Below are 13,169 nucleotides of genomic sequence, written 5' to 3'. Positions count from 1 at the left end.
TACCCATTGAATACAATGAGCTCTTTATAACGCAATAGTTGAAGGAGTTCAATGTCAAAAATTCCTCAAGATCTTCCTCCGAAACTGGTTGACCAGATACAACATCAACAATGATCGAATAAAAGTAACGAAAAGATAAATAGATCATAGATGCTATGATGACCATTGTATACAATCACCAAGAAATGAAGAAAGCATAGTTGAAGGATTCCCATATCAAAAGTTTAACCCATTAATTATAGATGCTAGTTTTACAGTCTACTCGATAAAAGGCCCTCTGCATCTCTGCATTACTACCATCTCAAAGAGTAATAACTACAACCAAAACAAGATCATAACACCAAAATAAAATAAACCAACCAACGAACCAGCAACCTTAAGTTATTAACATTAGAGGAGGGAGAGCAGAGTTCACGTAAATACTCAGGAACCAAGGCAACCCACTCTGTTTCATCTTTGTCCTTGACGATTTGCATCTCCTACTTTTAGAAAAAGATGGGAGTTGAAACATCTTATTCGACCCCCCTCTTGGCCTTTGACCCACTCTTCCTAGAGCTTTGTTTCCGTCCACGTCCACGTTTTTCAGTGGATGTAGCAGCAGGGTCATTAGAGTTCGAGGCAGAGCAAGGAGGCACATGATGTCCAGGCACCAAAGCAGGGAACCCAACAGCAGGAGTTCCAAAAAGAGCACAGCAGACTCCTGCTTTGAGGCCAAACCACCATGTCCTTGTCGATATGCATTGTTCATCTGCAAACTCAAGCGTAAAGCATGATTCTCGGCGTAGCAGCACTGGAGCAGATTGCCCAGTCTCCTGCATTCAGCTTCAAAATACTTGCTCTTAATCTCCAGATCCTTCACATACATCTTTCTCCTCTCCCTTGATCTCACGGCCGCATCCTTGTTTCTCAACTGCCTGGAATTTCAAACCACATTCGCCACTATCAACGCTATTATCGTAATTAACCAACACACAGTTATAATTCAACCAATAACCTATTCTTTTTTCCAACCCAGTAATCTTGCTTATCTCCTAATCCTCTTCAAAAGATTCACTTAATTAGCACAGAAAACAGAAAAGATGCAATAAATTAACACAAACACAGTAATTTAATAACAACAAATTAAGAATAAGTCAATCCAGAAATTTTATCGGCATTACGCCACACATTCTATAATTTAAACGCAATTCTCCGATTTTTACTTTGACACAAGTTAAGAAAACCCTAATCAGATCAGATTTACCGATACAAACAATAACAATACGCATAGTAAATTAAAGGTACCTTCTCCTTTTCTTGGAGATAGGATCGTCGTCGGCGTCATCGGTGAGCGGCGAGCGGTCGAATTTGTCTTTGTCGGAATCGGGGAAAGCGTTGGAATCGCCATCAGTGGAAGGCGAATTGACGAGTACATCTGCCAAAAATTGGTCGTAGTAGTCGTTGTTAGCGGGTCCCGATTCCGCCAAAGGAACCTTGTTGGCGTCGAAATCGTCGTCTTTCATCAAAATGGTCTCGATCGCGCCGAGCAAATCCGGGGATGGGTTCGAAGGAGGCTCAGGCTCCTCCACCGTTGAAGATGGCGAAGTGGATGATGATGGCGGCAGCGGCGTTGAACCGGTCGCGGTGACGGGTGGATTTGGCAACTGAAAGACATGATCCAATCCATTGGAAATAGAGGCGTCGTCTAACCAAAGATCCCAATCGATTTCATCCAGAAATCCAACATCAGCGTCCAATTCCATAAACAAAGAAGCAGTTGAAATATCTAATCTAATGATAATCCTAAAGGCTAAAGGTGGACTAAGAGCGGAGGTGGAGTCCTAACTCCTAAACGTAAAAGCGTAGGGGATAATTATAAAGGCTCGCAAGCGACACGGACAACTGTTGGAAACGCGTTCTAATTCGGACTAAACTTCGCGAGAAAGGAAGCCACGTAGGATTTAAGGCGATGAAATCACCACACCAATAGGATCACGCCACGTAGGATTTCAATCAAGTAGTATTTGGTGGGCTCCCGCTCTTACCTGGAAGTTGCTTCTCTTTATACAAGTGAAATCCTCTAGAACAAGGACGACTAACAAATCGAAATTAAAAATGTGTAACCTATCACTTCCCGCACCTATGAATTGTCTCAAAATTATTATTCGAGTAAAATTTAAGTTTTCAATTAATAAAATTAACAATTTCATTCCTACTAATATATTAGAAGTTATTTAATTCAATTTTTCGTCATTTAAGTCACTAAATTTTTGCGTACTAAATCTAAAAGATGGTACCGTTGTAATTCTAACCATCATTAAGCTTATTAAATACTACAAAATTTACTCTCCAAATCGTATCGCATGCAAACCTCATGACTTAAATTAACAAAAAAAAAGAAGATAAAATAGCTTCAAATCTAATTGTAGTGATGAAATCAATTGTTTTTAAAGAGATTAAGGACACATAAAGACACTCGTGTGTCTAAGCGAGCGTGATGTTAGGAATTGACAGTCAGTTGATAATTTAGGAAAGTATATAAGTTCGTTTGGATGTACTTTTAAAATGATTAGAACTACTTTCTCAAAAAAATGTTTTTGAGTTCTAAAAGCACTTAAAGTGTTTGATGCAAAAAAAACACTAGTTATGTACTTCTTGTAAAAAGCACTTCATATGCTTTTTCAGATTTTACATACATTTTTACTAAAGATTGGTTAAAAAAATATTTTCACAAAAAATGTTTCAACCATTTTAAAAGCAATTCCAAGCAAACTCTACATGACTCGGTGGTGTTAGGTTTATTGATTTATTCATGTCGAATCTTTTCCACGAGGGTCATGCTAATCTTCCATGATCCGGATCGTTTCAATTTAATCGGACTTCCCCTCAAAGAAACAAACCACGATTTGTTAACCGTTCAATCCCGAAAGTAAGTGGAAGAAGGGCAAAATCACAACAAATCTCAGCCTGCCTATATGCAAAAGTATATTGGAGATTCAAAAGAGGAAATCGTTTTATCATCTTCAAAGTTCATGCAAGTTGTATATGTGATATATATATATGTATATACACATTTTCCAACAATGGGGATCCCTTCCCTTAAAGGATCTGTATGTATGTGTGTGTGTGCGCGCGCGTATATATATATATATATATAACACTCACTACCAACAACATTATAAAGCCATCAACAAACAGCATTGCATTTGCAATCGCACTTGCACATGCACATGATCGATCGAAGTTCGAACGATCAATTATCCCAGACAAATCAAATCCTGCCCTATAAGACTCAGTATCCTAAGCCCTGCCTTTCTAATTTCAACCTGTAACTGCTATCTGCTTGTCCACGACACACAGGTTACTTGAAGAATAGCCTAAATTTGCGCTCGAGCTTCAGAAATGCTATCAACAACACCTTCACCTAAGAGAGGAAAACTCAGTCAAATATCAAATATCATCATTCAAAAGACTTGCAGAAAAATACAAAGGAGAATCCACACCAAACACCAAGGCATCTGTCAACCCTGCAAACCTCTCACTCATTGTTTTCAGCTTCCTGACCAGCGCACTGTTGAATAAATCAAATAAATTGCTCATCTTTCATTAGAGCTTTAATGCGGTAATATTATGGTTTTTTTCCTCCTGTGGCCAAAAAACTACCACCTAGAAACCATTAAGTCGAATATGAAACTAGTGATCACTGTTTGCTAGACCGATTAATCTGATATGTATATTTATGTGACAACCATCTATTGCCGACAAACCAAAGGAGCCCCTAGAGTTGGCCTACACCATAGCTAGTTAGATCAATCCGTCAACTCGCCATATGACCTGTTTCTGAGCAGTTTTTCTGTTCACCTACACCATTCTCAGAGCTACTGTATCAGACCCTAAATCATAAGCGGAAAGATTATTAGATAAAAGACTGGGCAAAGAAGCTGAAAAATCTGACTTGAGCATAACATCAGGAGAGGAAATCTGAACAATGCTCTAAGTCTGTTAAGTACTGAAATCCATGTACCTGGACACCTACACATCGACGCGACATTAAAAATAGCAGGACCAATGCTTTCTAGCCAGAAAGTGATACACAAATGATACTCTAACAAAGAAAGAATACAAATGCTAACCTATCCCACCATATCATCGGTGTGCTGAGAGTCCAGTTTAGATTCATCATTGAACCCGGCTTCTTCTCAACTTATGATTGGTAGATCACAGAACAAACACCCGACCTAAGAATCTATAACGAACAAGATGCTATAAACTAAATAGCAACGTCCTGTAAAATTAGAAAGGAAAAAAAAAAACAACAAAATATCTACCTAGCTGTGTGATATACGTACTGCATTCGCAGTGGAATTCATCAAAACTAGTGTCTCCGCAAACAAGCGCTTTACGCGCCACTACTAGCTGTAAAGACAACAAAGGAAGCAATGTTATAATCAAATTGACTGGATTACTTGCTTCAATATGTTTTAGAAACCAACGACTTCTGATATTAAAACAATCTAAAACAAAAATATTTGATGGCCAGGGATTATTATGCCACTTTCAGTTTGTCATATCTTCATGGAACTAAAACAGACATAAAGGTTGCAGAACATAGTATACAATCCAAGCCAGAAAGGAAACACATGCATAAGTCTAGAACGAGTTATATGATTACCAAAATTGCAAGAGAACATGCAGAAAGAAGGGGACAGGGGCAGTGGGAGAGAACAAATTATAGTTACTCAATGCAAATAAGCAAAATTGCCCACCGTTTGCACATTAAGCTTTCGAAGAATCCAGAATGATCACCTCAAATGTTTTCCAGAACAGAAAAATCCAAATTAAAACCTACCAAACTCTATATAAGAAAACTCCTACAAGCTCTTGACAGTTGCAATTTCACATTGACACCTTTAAAGCCAACCTTACTCGCAACGCCTGATTCTAATTGAGCTAGGGACCAAAAAAGGGGCCCCATATTGGGAAGATCAGGCATGGACGGTACCAAAAAATACTTTCTAAGTCTTTAAATAAATACATATATATTTTTATTATATCTTGATCGATCTTCCAATCGAAACAAGACAAGATCAATTTTTCGGCAGATTTGTACGAATCTAATATCATGTATATTGAAAAGTGATGCATGAAATGCGAAAAGAGATTGCGAGGGAATGAAATAATAAGCATCTGCGCTCGTCTGCAACCTAGTCAAGTAATCAGACAAACATACAGTCACTAATCACACTCTAAACCCCTTCTAAATAGTAAATACTAATCAATCTAAACAACCAAACAAGACAACTGACAGTAATACATTTGAGTTTTAAATGACACAGATATAGAAAGATTTACCCATCAAATCAACCAATCCAAGTGAAAAATCCCAATGCCAATGCGCTTTCATATCACTCACTGCTTCTCCTCCCTTTCTCGATTCCACTGCTCAATCCTCGCTCGGCGTTCCTCGCTGCCTTCCCTCACCACCACGGGGCTCCTGCTCCTGCTCCTGCTCCGCCTGGGACTGCTGCCGTGTCTTCTCCTCCCACCGTCTCTGTCCCGGTCCCTCTCGTACCTGTCCTTGCTCCGTCGCCCATTCCCGCGATAATCGCGGTCCCGATAGTCCCTCTCTCTCTTATCGTACTTATCGTAGTCCCTGCTCCGATGCCTTGGGCTCAAACTCCGGCTCCGGCTCCGGCTTATTCTGTAGCCCCGGTACCTCCCGAAGAGCCTCCTCCTGAGCTCCCTCCCAATCAGCTTGACGTGCATGAAATTACAATATCCCCCTCGGTTGCAGCTGTTCTCCTCGAACTGGCGGCACGTGGCTTCGCGAAAGTCGGTCACGGGCGAGAAGTCGGCGATTATGGGGCGACCATTGTAGAAGCGGCCCTGCAGCGCCTGAAGAGCGGCGGCGGCCTGATCCTCCTCCTTGAACTGGACATATACGTTGCCGATCATGTGATCGGCGAGGTTGTCGCAGACGTTGAGGCTTTCGATCTCGCCGAACTTGGTGAGCTCCTCGAAGATGTCCTCGTAGAAGTCCTCGAAATGCTCTTGGATCTTGCGCGGGTCGAGGGGCTGGCCCTGGGAGTCGACGCCGGGGGTGATCATGTCAGGCCGCTGGTACATGTTGGACAGCAGCAGCGTGGGACTGATGGTCGGGCGGTTGTGCAGACGAGAGCAGCGGTCACCGTGGCGGCAAGCGCCGATCTTGAAATAGAAGGGGCAGTTGACGCGGTCCTTCTCTGTGCCGAAGATGGAAGCCAAGTGCTCCGCCATAGTAAATGCTACAGGGGTTCCAGGTAACAGATGTCGACGGGCCCTAATTGCCAATTGGTTGATTGAATTCCGGAAGCTTCGATTCGACGCTTCGGACCCTTGTTTACTGCTTCGCTTCACAGCTGCTTACGATTTCATCATCTGATCTGATGATCTGATGCTAAAAGGATAAATGCTGTGCTGCAATGACCACCGTTCGCTTCTTTTTGGTCAATGCATCACGACCGCTCACATCTTGAATAGACTCTACGAAAACAACTGGAACGTAAAACCCTAATTCCCGATAGCAGATTTTTGTTAATCCCTACCAAAAAAGTGTGATATTTTCGGTAGAGTTCTAATGGAAAAAGTTTGGTGGATATGTGCACCGTTCCATTTTTTAGCTACTTCTAAGTTAGAGGCCGCTGAAAAATTGCACAACTTCGGCTTGTGCCATGCTCAAACTTTATGCGACGACTAAAAGCGTGATGGTAGTTTGGATAAGTAAGGAGTGTAATAATTTTCTAGTTTTTGTCCATTTTACCTCAGAACGAAATAAGGCCCATTTTACTACCACCCCCTAATGGACTCCTAATCCTTTATTAAAAGCGCAAGCCCAAATGTCATATCATGATTCATGTAGCCATAGCAAAAAGACCTCTTACATAATTTTATTTGGTATTTGGAACATCTATCTTACTCGAACAACCTAATCTTGTGTCAACGCAAGCTTTATTCTAGTCATATTTCTCTTTTTAATATTGAAAAAGCCCCCGCTAATGAATACATATGCAACAGCTAGTTTCATTGCAGGTCTCTTTTATCAACCACAGAACTAACCTATCACTCACACCCTCTAATACAAATAAGAATCAAGTGAGATTTTATTTTTTAATAAACAAACAAGAGAACGTTTGGGTTAAGCACTACCAACACTTTAGCCAACTGAAATGAAAAATCCATCTGCAGCGAATTTCACAATCATAAAATAGATTTCAAACATACATCCCCTAGGATAACATTTTAGCATATCCAACTTGAAATTTGAATTCATAAGCATGTGTAACGCTTTAGAGAGATAAAGCGTTGATCTGCGAATGTATCATCATATAACACTCAAACAAGCATAAATTTTGGAGCGTTGATCTGCGAATGTATCATCATATAACACTCGAACAAGCATAAATTTTGGCCATCACCTAGGAAGACTGTTGGGAGGGAAATTGCGCAAGGGGTCCTCCCGCAGCAATTCTGTTTCCCTGCACAAAGCATCACAAAGAAATCTTAGCAATTCAAATTTGAAACAAACAGCTTATCAGATCTTCAATCCAAAAGTTTCAACAAATTTAGTTAGCTTACCTTTTGAGATCTCTCTCCTCCTCCAGTCTAAGTTGCACGGTTGAAGACTTGGCACCCTCCTCAACATTCATTCTATGTTTCCTGGTAACAAAACCATAACAAGTCAGAAAACCGATAGCAGTTTCCACAAAAGATTGACTTGCAAACAGAGCCGCTGCCCTACATACTTTTTATACTTCTGAAACATAGAGTTGAGAATTATAATGCATCGTAACAGAAGCTGCTATAGATTATCGCAACAATTTGTCACGTGACTTTAGGTATTTTGGAAAACTGTACCAAGATGGGATAACAAATTTTCAAAGATAACAAAATTTCAAAGAAAACTAGTGGCTAAACTTATTGAAACTTGTCATTGCACGCACTCTTCACATTCTTCATCAACAAAAACTTCAATACAGGTGCTACTAGCACCTGCTCCTCTAGTTCTAGATCCAGGTCTCTGTGGAATCTGAAAGAGATAAACCAAGGTTATGGTTGGCTCGGTGAATATATCAAAGTGTCAATCTTTATCAATTGTATATTGGGGAAGGAGGGGGGAGGAAACCTTGTACGTCGTCCACTTGGTAGGGATAGCATTGTTTTCTTTATTTCTCTCGGCTCTAGGTCCAAGGGTGTGCCAAGAATTCAGGTCTGTCTTTGGCATATCTGGATGGTAACGAGATCCAACATCAGCAGAATTTGACTCTTTATAAATGTTGATTGGAGCCAGGACACGATCCCTATAAAGTCAAGCCAACACAAGATCTCATGTACCAGTTTGAAAACAGGCCATCAACACAATAGCATGGTCACAGGCAAAAACAAAGAGTACACATATTGAATGACCATCATCAAACTTAAGGGAAGAAGATTGGAAAAAATTGAAATTAAAAGAAGCATGAGAAAGAGCTATGTAACTTATACTGTCAAGATTTTAGAATAAAGAAGCACAAATAAGCAAACGGAAAATTCACATCAAGCCACATTATTTTCGGAAATATTACTTTGAAAAGTAAAATCACATGAAGATTAGTTGATCAAATCAAGAAGTGTTCAAAACCAGTCTCACTGCATATTATAGAAACTTAAGAACGCTCAGCTTATGTGCATAAGAAAGAGATATAACTATGGAATTTATACAGTCAAGAATAAAGAAGCGCAAGTAAGCAAAAGAAAAATTCAAATCAAACCACATTGTTTTCCAAAATATTATTGGAAAAGTAAAATCATGTGATGATTAACCGATGGAATAAAAAAAGTGTTCAAAACCAGTTTCACTGCATTTTAGACAAACCTTACAAAGAACACTGAGTTTAAACTCAGCACATTGCTATCAATTTCTATTTTTTGGTGGAAATGAACTGGTGATGGACATTCTTAGTTGGTTTATGTGATATGTTAACAAGTTACCGCAGTTGATTACAGTTAAGTCAAATAATTGTATTTGAATAGAATAGTCAACTAACACAGAGAAAATAAAGCAGATAACAACTTCATATCTAACCTATCTGGCTTCAAATTATTCCTCAGCAGATCAGAGCTCCCCAGCTTTCCTGCAACATCGTGGGATTCCCAATAAATAATGCTGGAGTACAAAAATAACCAGAGAATAGCAATGAAACTTACGATTCTCTCCCTTGGAAAGGACAGTTCCAAAGCTTCGGGTGGGTAAATGTTTCTCCATTGGATCCTCCTAAAAGTTGAAGATTGAATGGTAAATCGCTTGCAAAAATAATACAATAACATGTCCTGTATTAAGAGTAAATGGGCACACCTCTGCAGCTTTTGGTTTTCTCATAGAGCGAGCAATAAATTTCCTATATGCATCCTTCAATTTTTCTACGGGCTGAGCATTCCTGTAAAATGGAATAGTTAATTCAGGTGTAGAACGTATAGGAGACAAGAAAAATTGAGATGCCAAAATCAGCATAAGGTAACCTAGATATCCCAAGATTAAATGTTTCATTGGCAGCTTTCATTTTGTTCTTGGATTCCAAGAGCAAAGCATATGAGATGTAGAAAACCGCATGTGTCTTCCCGATTTCATTTGCATCAAGAAAACTGTATATGACTTGAGCATCTACACAATTTTCAGCCTGCAGAACCATTTCATTCACACATTACAGTATCAGACAATTGAGGATCTGAAACTGGCACTTAGAATTAGACGTCCAGAGCTAAAATCAAACTAATCTTAGATATGAATAATGGGAAAGAAAAAGAACCCACATATTCCAACCAGACTTTGAGATAGCGGAGATCATCCTTGTAACGGTCTGAATGCCAAAATGTACGTACGCATTGCTCGTATATCACCACCAACCCCGAGGAATCTCCACCAGGTGGAAATGCTTCCTGAACCCACTTGATACACCTTTAAGAGATAAACGGAGAAAATTGAAGGGTATATAAAGGATAGTAACTAGGTCTCCAACAATAACAATAACAAAAATTGACAAGAAACCCATTCATGGAAAGATCGAAATGAAAACAGTGGTAAAACTGAAATCAGAGAGAAGAAAGTAATCAGTACTCACTCAAGCCATGGGTGGAGAGGATCCTCGCCTTTATACTCGTCAATCGCTTGAATCAACAGCCTTGTGAGAGTTAAATCCAAAAGAAATTCAAAGAATTAAAGATAAAAAAGCCACAGCACACAAAAATCGAGAAGGCGAATGCAGATGAAGGTTTGGAGGAAAAAAAACCTTCTTTGGTCAAGGAGGGACATCTTGAGTTGATTGTCGTTGTGAACTTTGAGAGCTTCGTTTAAGATGGCGACTTTGCGGCCTCTCTTCAAGGGCCTAACATTCTCCTTAAAGAGCTCCCACTCATTCCCCGTCTCTCGCTTCGATGCCAGAAACTCCATCTCTGGATCCAACCACTCTACTTTCTCTATCTCTATTCCACTATCCGCCATCCTCACTCACTCACTAACTCACTAGTACTCCAAAATTTAAAATTACTTCAAAAACCAAAACAAATATAAAAAAGCCTTCAAATTGAAAGTTAAAACTTAAAACCCCCAGATCCCTAATATCACAAATTCCGACAGTCGCGGAAATTTGGGTTAAACGTCAAGCTTACCTGCGGATCGGCAATGGAGGAACTCGAGAGTGAATGATCTGAGAGTTGAGAGGAGTGAAAAATCCAACAGCCGGGGAGTGGATGCCTGCCGTCGCCTTGAACAGATATACGTTTCCCAACGGTAAGGGAGTGGATGGTAGCCAAAGCCTCGCGTGCAATTTTTTTTTCGTTTATTTGAACTTTAAAGTACTTTTTGGCCGTTCAAGTGAAGTTCAAATTGAAACTTGTAGTCTCCCGCCCCAAGCACGCTACCCAAGGCCTTCTTGTACATAACTTGTTTTTTTATTGACTAAATTGTAGTAATTGTTCATTAATTTTAACCTAATTGAAACAATGATTAATTAATTAAAAATCTATTATCATTGGTAGGGATGGTCACGGTTTAGGTCGGTGCAGTTTTAAGTGAAACCGAAATCTCATTTTTTGTAATTCAATTCGGTGCGGTTTTGAAGCCAAAACCGAAATGAAACCAAATCAGATAGGCAAAGTCTGCAAGTATTAGAAAATGCCTAACCAAATCAGATAGAGTTTGAGTAAATAACAATGAAATAAATTGATACACTTCTATCATTTTATACCAAAATATTTTCAACCAAAATAAACCAATTTTTACAAATTAAGGTACCCTAGTCAATATCCATTACCATTTCACATTCATCACCCAAAAAAACCATTATTGAAGCCTTCAGTACCTTACCCAAAACCTGCCATCGGCACCTAAGAAAAGTAATAATCACCCAAACAGAGCAATTGAGGACAAAAAAACATACATATCTAATTTTGATTTACATGCATACACAAGAACCAATATTATGAAAAATGTTTTGTCCCCAATGCTAAATGAGATCGAGAGAAGCACTGAGCAGGAAACAACTAATTAAATGTATGGAGTGTAACAAACACCTAATTAAAACATAAAATATAGGGAATTGTTATTAGCACTCCAAAAATTTCATTCTACACTCCAAACTTTCTATATTATGAAAGAAAAATACACTTCCGATGAATGTAGAATAAGATTTTTGGAGTGCCAATAACACTTCCCTAACATCTAATATGGTTATTCAATTAAAGGTTCTTTTTATATTTGTGGTGCAATTTGGTTTTGGTGCAGTTTTCAAAATCTAAAACTGAAACCAAACCGTTTTCCTACATTACGGTTTGGTTTCAAACCAAAACCGTTTCAAAACCACAAAATCAAATTGTTCGGTGCGGTTCGATTTGGTTCTTGATTTGATTTCGGTTTTCGGTTCCAGTGCCCATCCCTAACCATTGGTCCCTCAACTCATCAAAACCTACAACTATCCTTTTCATCAACTTCGTTAGAACTTCCATCAAAATGAGTCGCTGCCATGCACGTGAGGCTAGATCAAGGGGCAAATATGAATCATTGCTCTAATTTGATAAAAGTTGAGGGACTATTGCTACAATTTACTCTTTTTTATTCTAGTGTGAATACGTGGTGACATACTAAGGAGTAGGATTCTCTTCCCTCCTAACCTCTCTCCCTTTCCCTCTCCTCCTATTTGAACGGTTACGATTAAGCCACGTCAACGTTTTGTGTTAATTTTGGGTAAATTACACAAAACTACCTCAACGATTAGTCGAATCACAATGTCATACCTCATATTTAAAACATTGCAATGTCATACCTTAATTTACGAATTTATTGCAATGTCAGACAGTCGTCAACTTTTCTGTTAAATGCTGATGTGGCAGCAACAGAGCACACTCCTTGTTAATTGAAGGCCAAATTTTAGCCAAGTGGACAAAAAAATAATAAAAATATGTATTATTTAGAAATCTTTGCTAATTATAAATTCAAAATTAGGATATAAAAAATAACATCATTTTGACCCAAAAAAAGATGAAGATTTATGGAACGACGTCCCTTTTTTCATCGATATCACCATTCATTTTTTTGCCTTTGCTTAGCCACAATTTCTATCCCAATATGCAGCTTGAATAACCTGCACACACCGAGCCTTGCAGAACGCGGTGAGCATCTCGACATATCAATCGAAGGCACCTCTATGTTTGTAACGGCGTGGCGAGACGAATGTTTGTTCAGTTCTGATCATAAATACGAAGTTCTATGAATCGGCAATGAACATTTTTGAGTAGGAACTCTTACTCTTCCTTTGAGTAGAGTATTGTTCCTCTCCATGCCCTTCTCTTCCTCTTTATCTTCTTCCCCTTTCACTTCATTATTTCCGTCCTCTCTTTCTTTCTCTACATTTCCCTTTTTTCACTTATGTTCAGTAGCTTGTGCGGAGGAGACGAATGTTGGATTTGGAAGGTGATGATTTAACAGAGTCATCTGCTGCGCAGCGCCACCACTGTGGATTCTAATGGCGCTTGCAGTCTTATCCATCCTAGCCGTTCAGTATCGCCATTTTCTCTCTCACTTAGAACCATTCAAGGTACACTAACAAATCTGGAGATGACCTTTTCCTTCTGGGATGTAAAGATTGAAGTATTGCAAAATTGGGTTGCAAAAAAGATTGAAA

General features: G+C 39.2%; 3 protein-coding genes across 13 annotated transcripts; all 3 read right to left on the bottom strand.

Moving 5' to 3' along the window:
• Positions 1-208: 208 nt before the first annotated feature.
• On the bottom strand, positions 209-2,956 carry LOC103436673 (bZIP transcription factor 50). The gene is made up of 2 exons (XM_008375115.4): positions 1,285-2,956; positions 209-914 (listed from the first exon to the last, which is right to left on the bottom strand). The coding sequence occupies exons 1-2, from the start codon at positions 1,740-1,742 to the stop codon at positions 377-379; spliced, it is 996 nt and encodes a 331-aa protein (XP_008373337.3). The 5' UTR covers positions 1,743-2,956; the 3' UTR covers positions 209-376.
• An 11-nt stretch (positions 2,957-2,967) lies between these two features.
• LOC103436674 (splicing factor U2af small subunit B) lies at positions 2,968-6,703 on the bottom strand. Of its 6 annotated transcripts, none has more exons than XM_070823885.1 (4): positions 5,332-6,703; positions 4,308-4,395; positions 4,113-4,225; positions 2,968-3,403 (listed from the first exon to the last, which is right to left on the bottom strand). In XM_070823885.1, the coding sequence occupies exon 1, from the start codon at positions 6,253-6,255 to the stop codon at positions 5,389-5,391; it is 867 nt and encodes a 288-aa protein (XP_070679986.1). In that variant the 5' UTR covers positions 6,256-6,703; the 3' UTR covers positions 2,968-3,403; positions 4,113-4,225; positions 4,308-4,395; positions 5,332-5,388. The 6 variants fall into 6 exon arrangements, with proteins under 6 accessions (XP_070679986.1, XP_008373339.3, XP_070679987.1 ...); XM_029104327.2 differs by having other exon boundaries at positions 3,156-4,011; XM_008375117.4 differs by having other exon boundaries at positions 2,968-4,225.
• Positions 6,704-7,180: 477 nt separating this feature from the next.
• On the bottom strand, positions 7,181-10,901 carry LOC103436676 (mitotic spindle checkpoint protein BUBR1). Of its 6 annotated transcripts, none has more exons than XM_070823884.1 (13): positions 10,660-10,901; positions 10,281-10,537; positions 10,113-10,172; positions 9,805-9,949; positions 9,514-9,671; positions 9,350-9,431; positions 9,202-9,268; positions 9,080-9,128; positions 8,141-8,315; positions 7,959-8,044; positions 7,594-7,674; positions 7,406-7,493; positions 7,181-7,349 (listed from the first exon to the last, which is right to left on the bottom strand). In XM_070823884.1, exons 2-12 carry the CDS (start codon positions 10,490-10,492, stop codon positions 7,430-7,432), a joined length of 1,179 nt encoding a protein of 392 aa, XP_070679985.1. In that variant the 5' UTR covers positions 10,493-10,537; positions 10,660-10,901; the 3' UTR covers positions 7,181-7,349; positions 7,406-7,429. The 6 variants fall into 6 exon arrangements, with proteins under 6 accessions (XP_070679985.1, XP_070679981.1, XP_070679984.1 ...); XM_070823880.1 differs by having other exon boundaries at positions 7,181-7,380; positions 7,434-7,493; positions 10,660-10,882; XM_070823883.1 differs by having other exon boundaries at positions 10,281-10,513; positions 10,660-10,858.
• Positions 10,902-13,169: the final 2,268 nt, after the last annotated feature.

Source organism: Malus domestica, chromosome 06, assembly GCF_042453785.1.
Source record: "Malus domestica chromosome 06, GDT2T_hap1".
NCBI classification, from domain to species: Eukaryota; Viridiplantae; Streptophyta; class Magnoliopsida; order Rosales; family Rosaceae; genus Malus; species Malus domestica.
The sequence above is the reverse complement of the archived record's forward strand: the minus strand, read 5'-3'. Positions and strand labels throughout refer to the sequence as shown.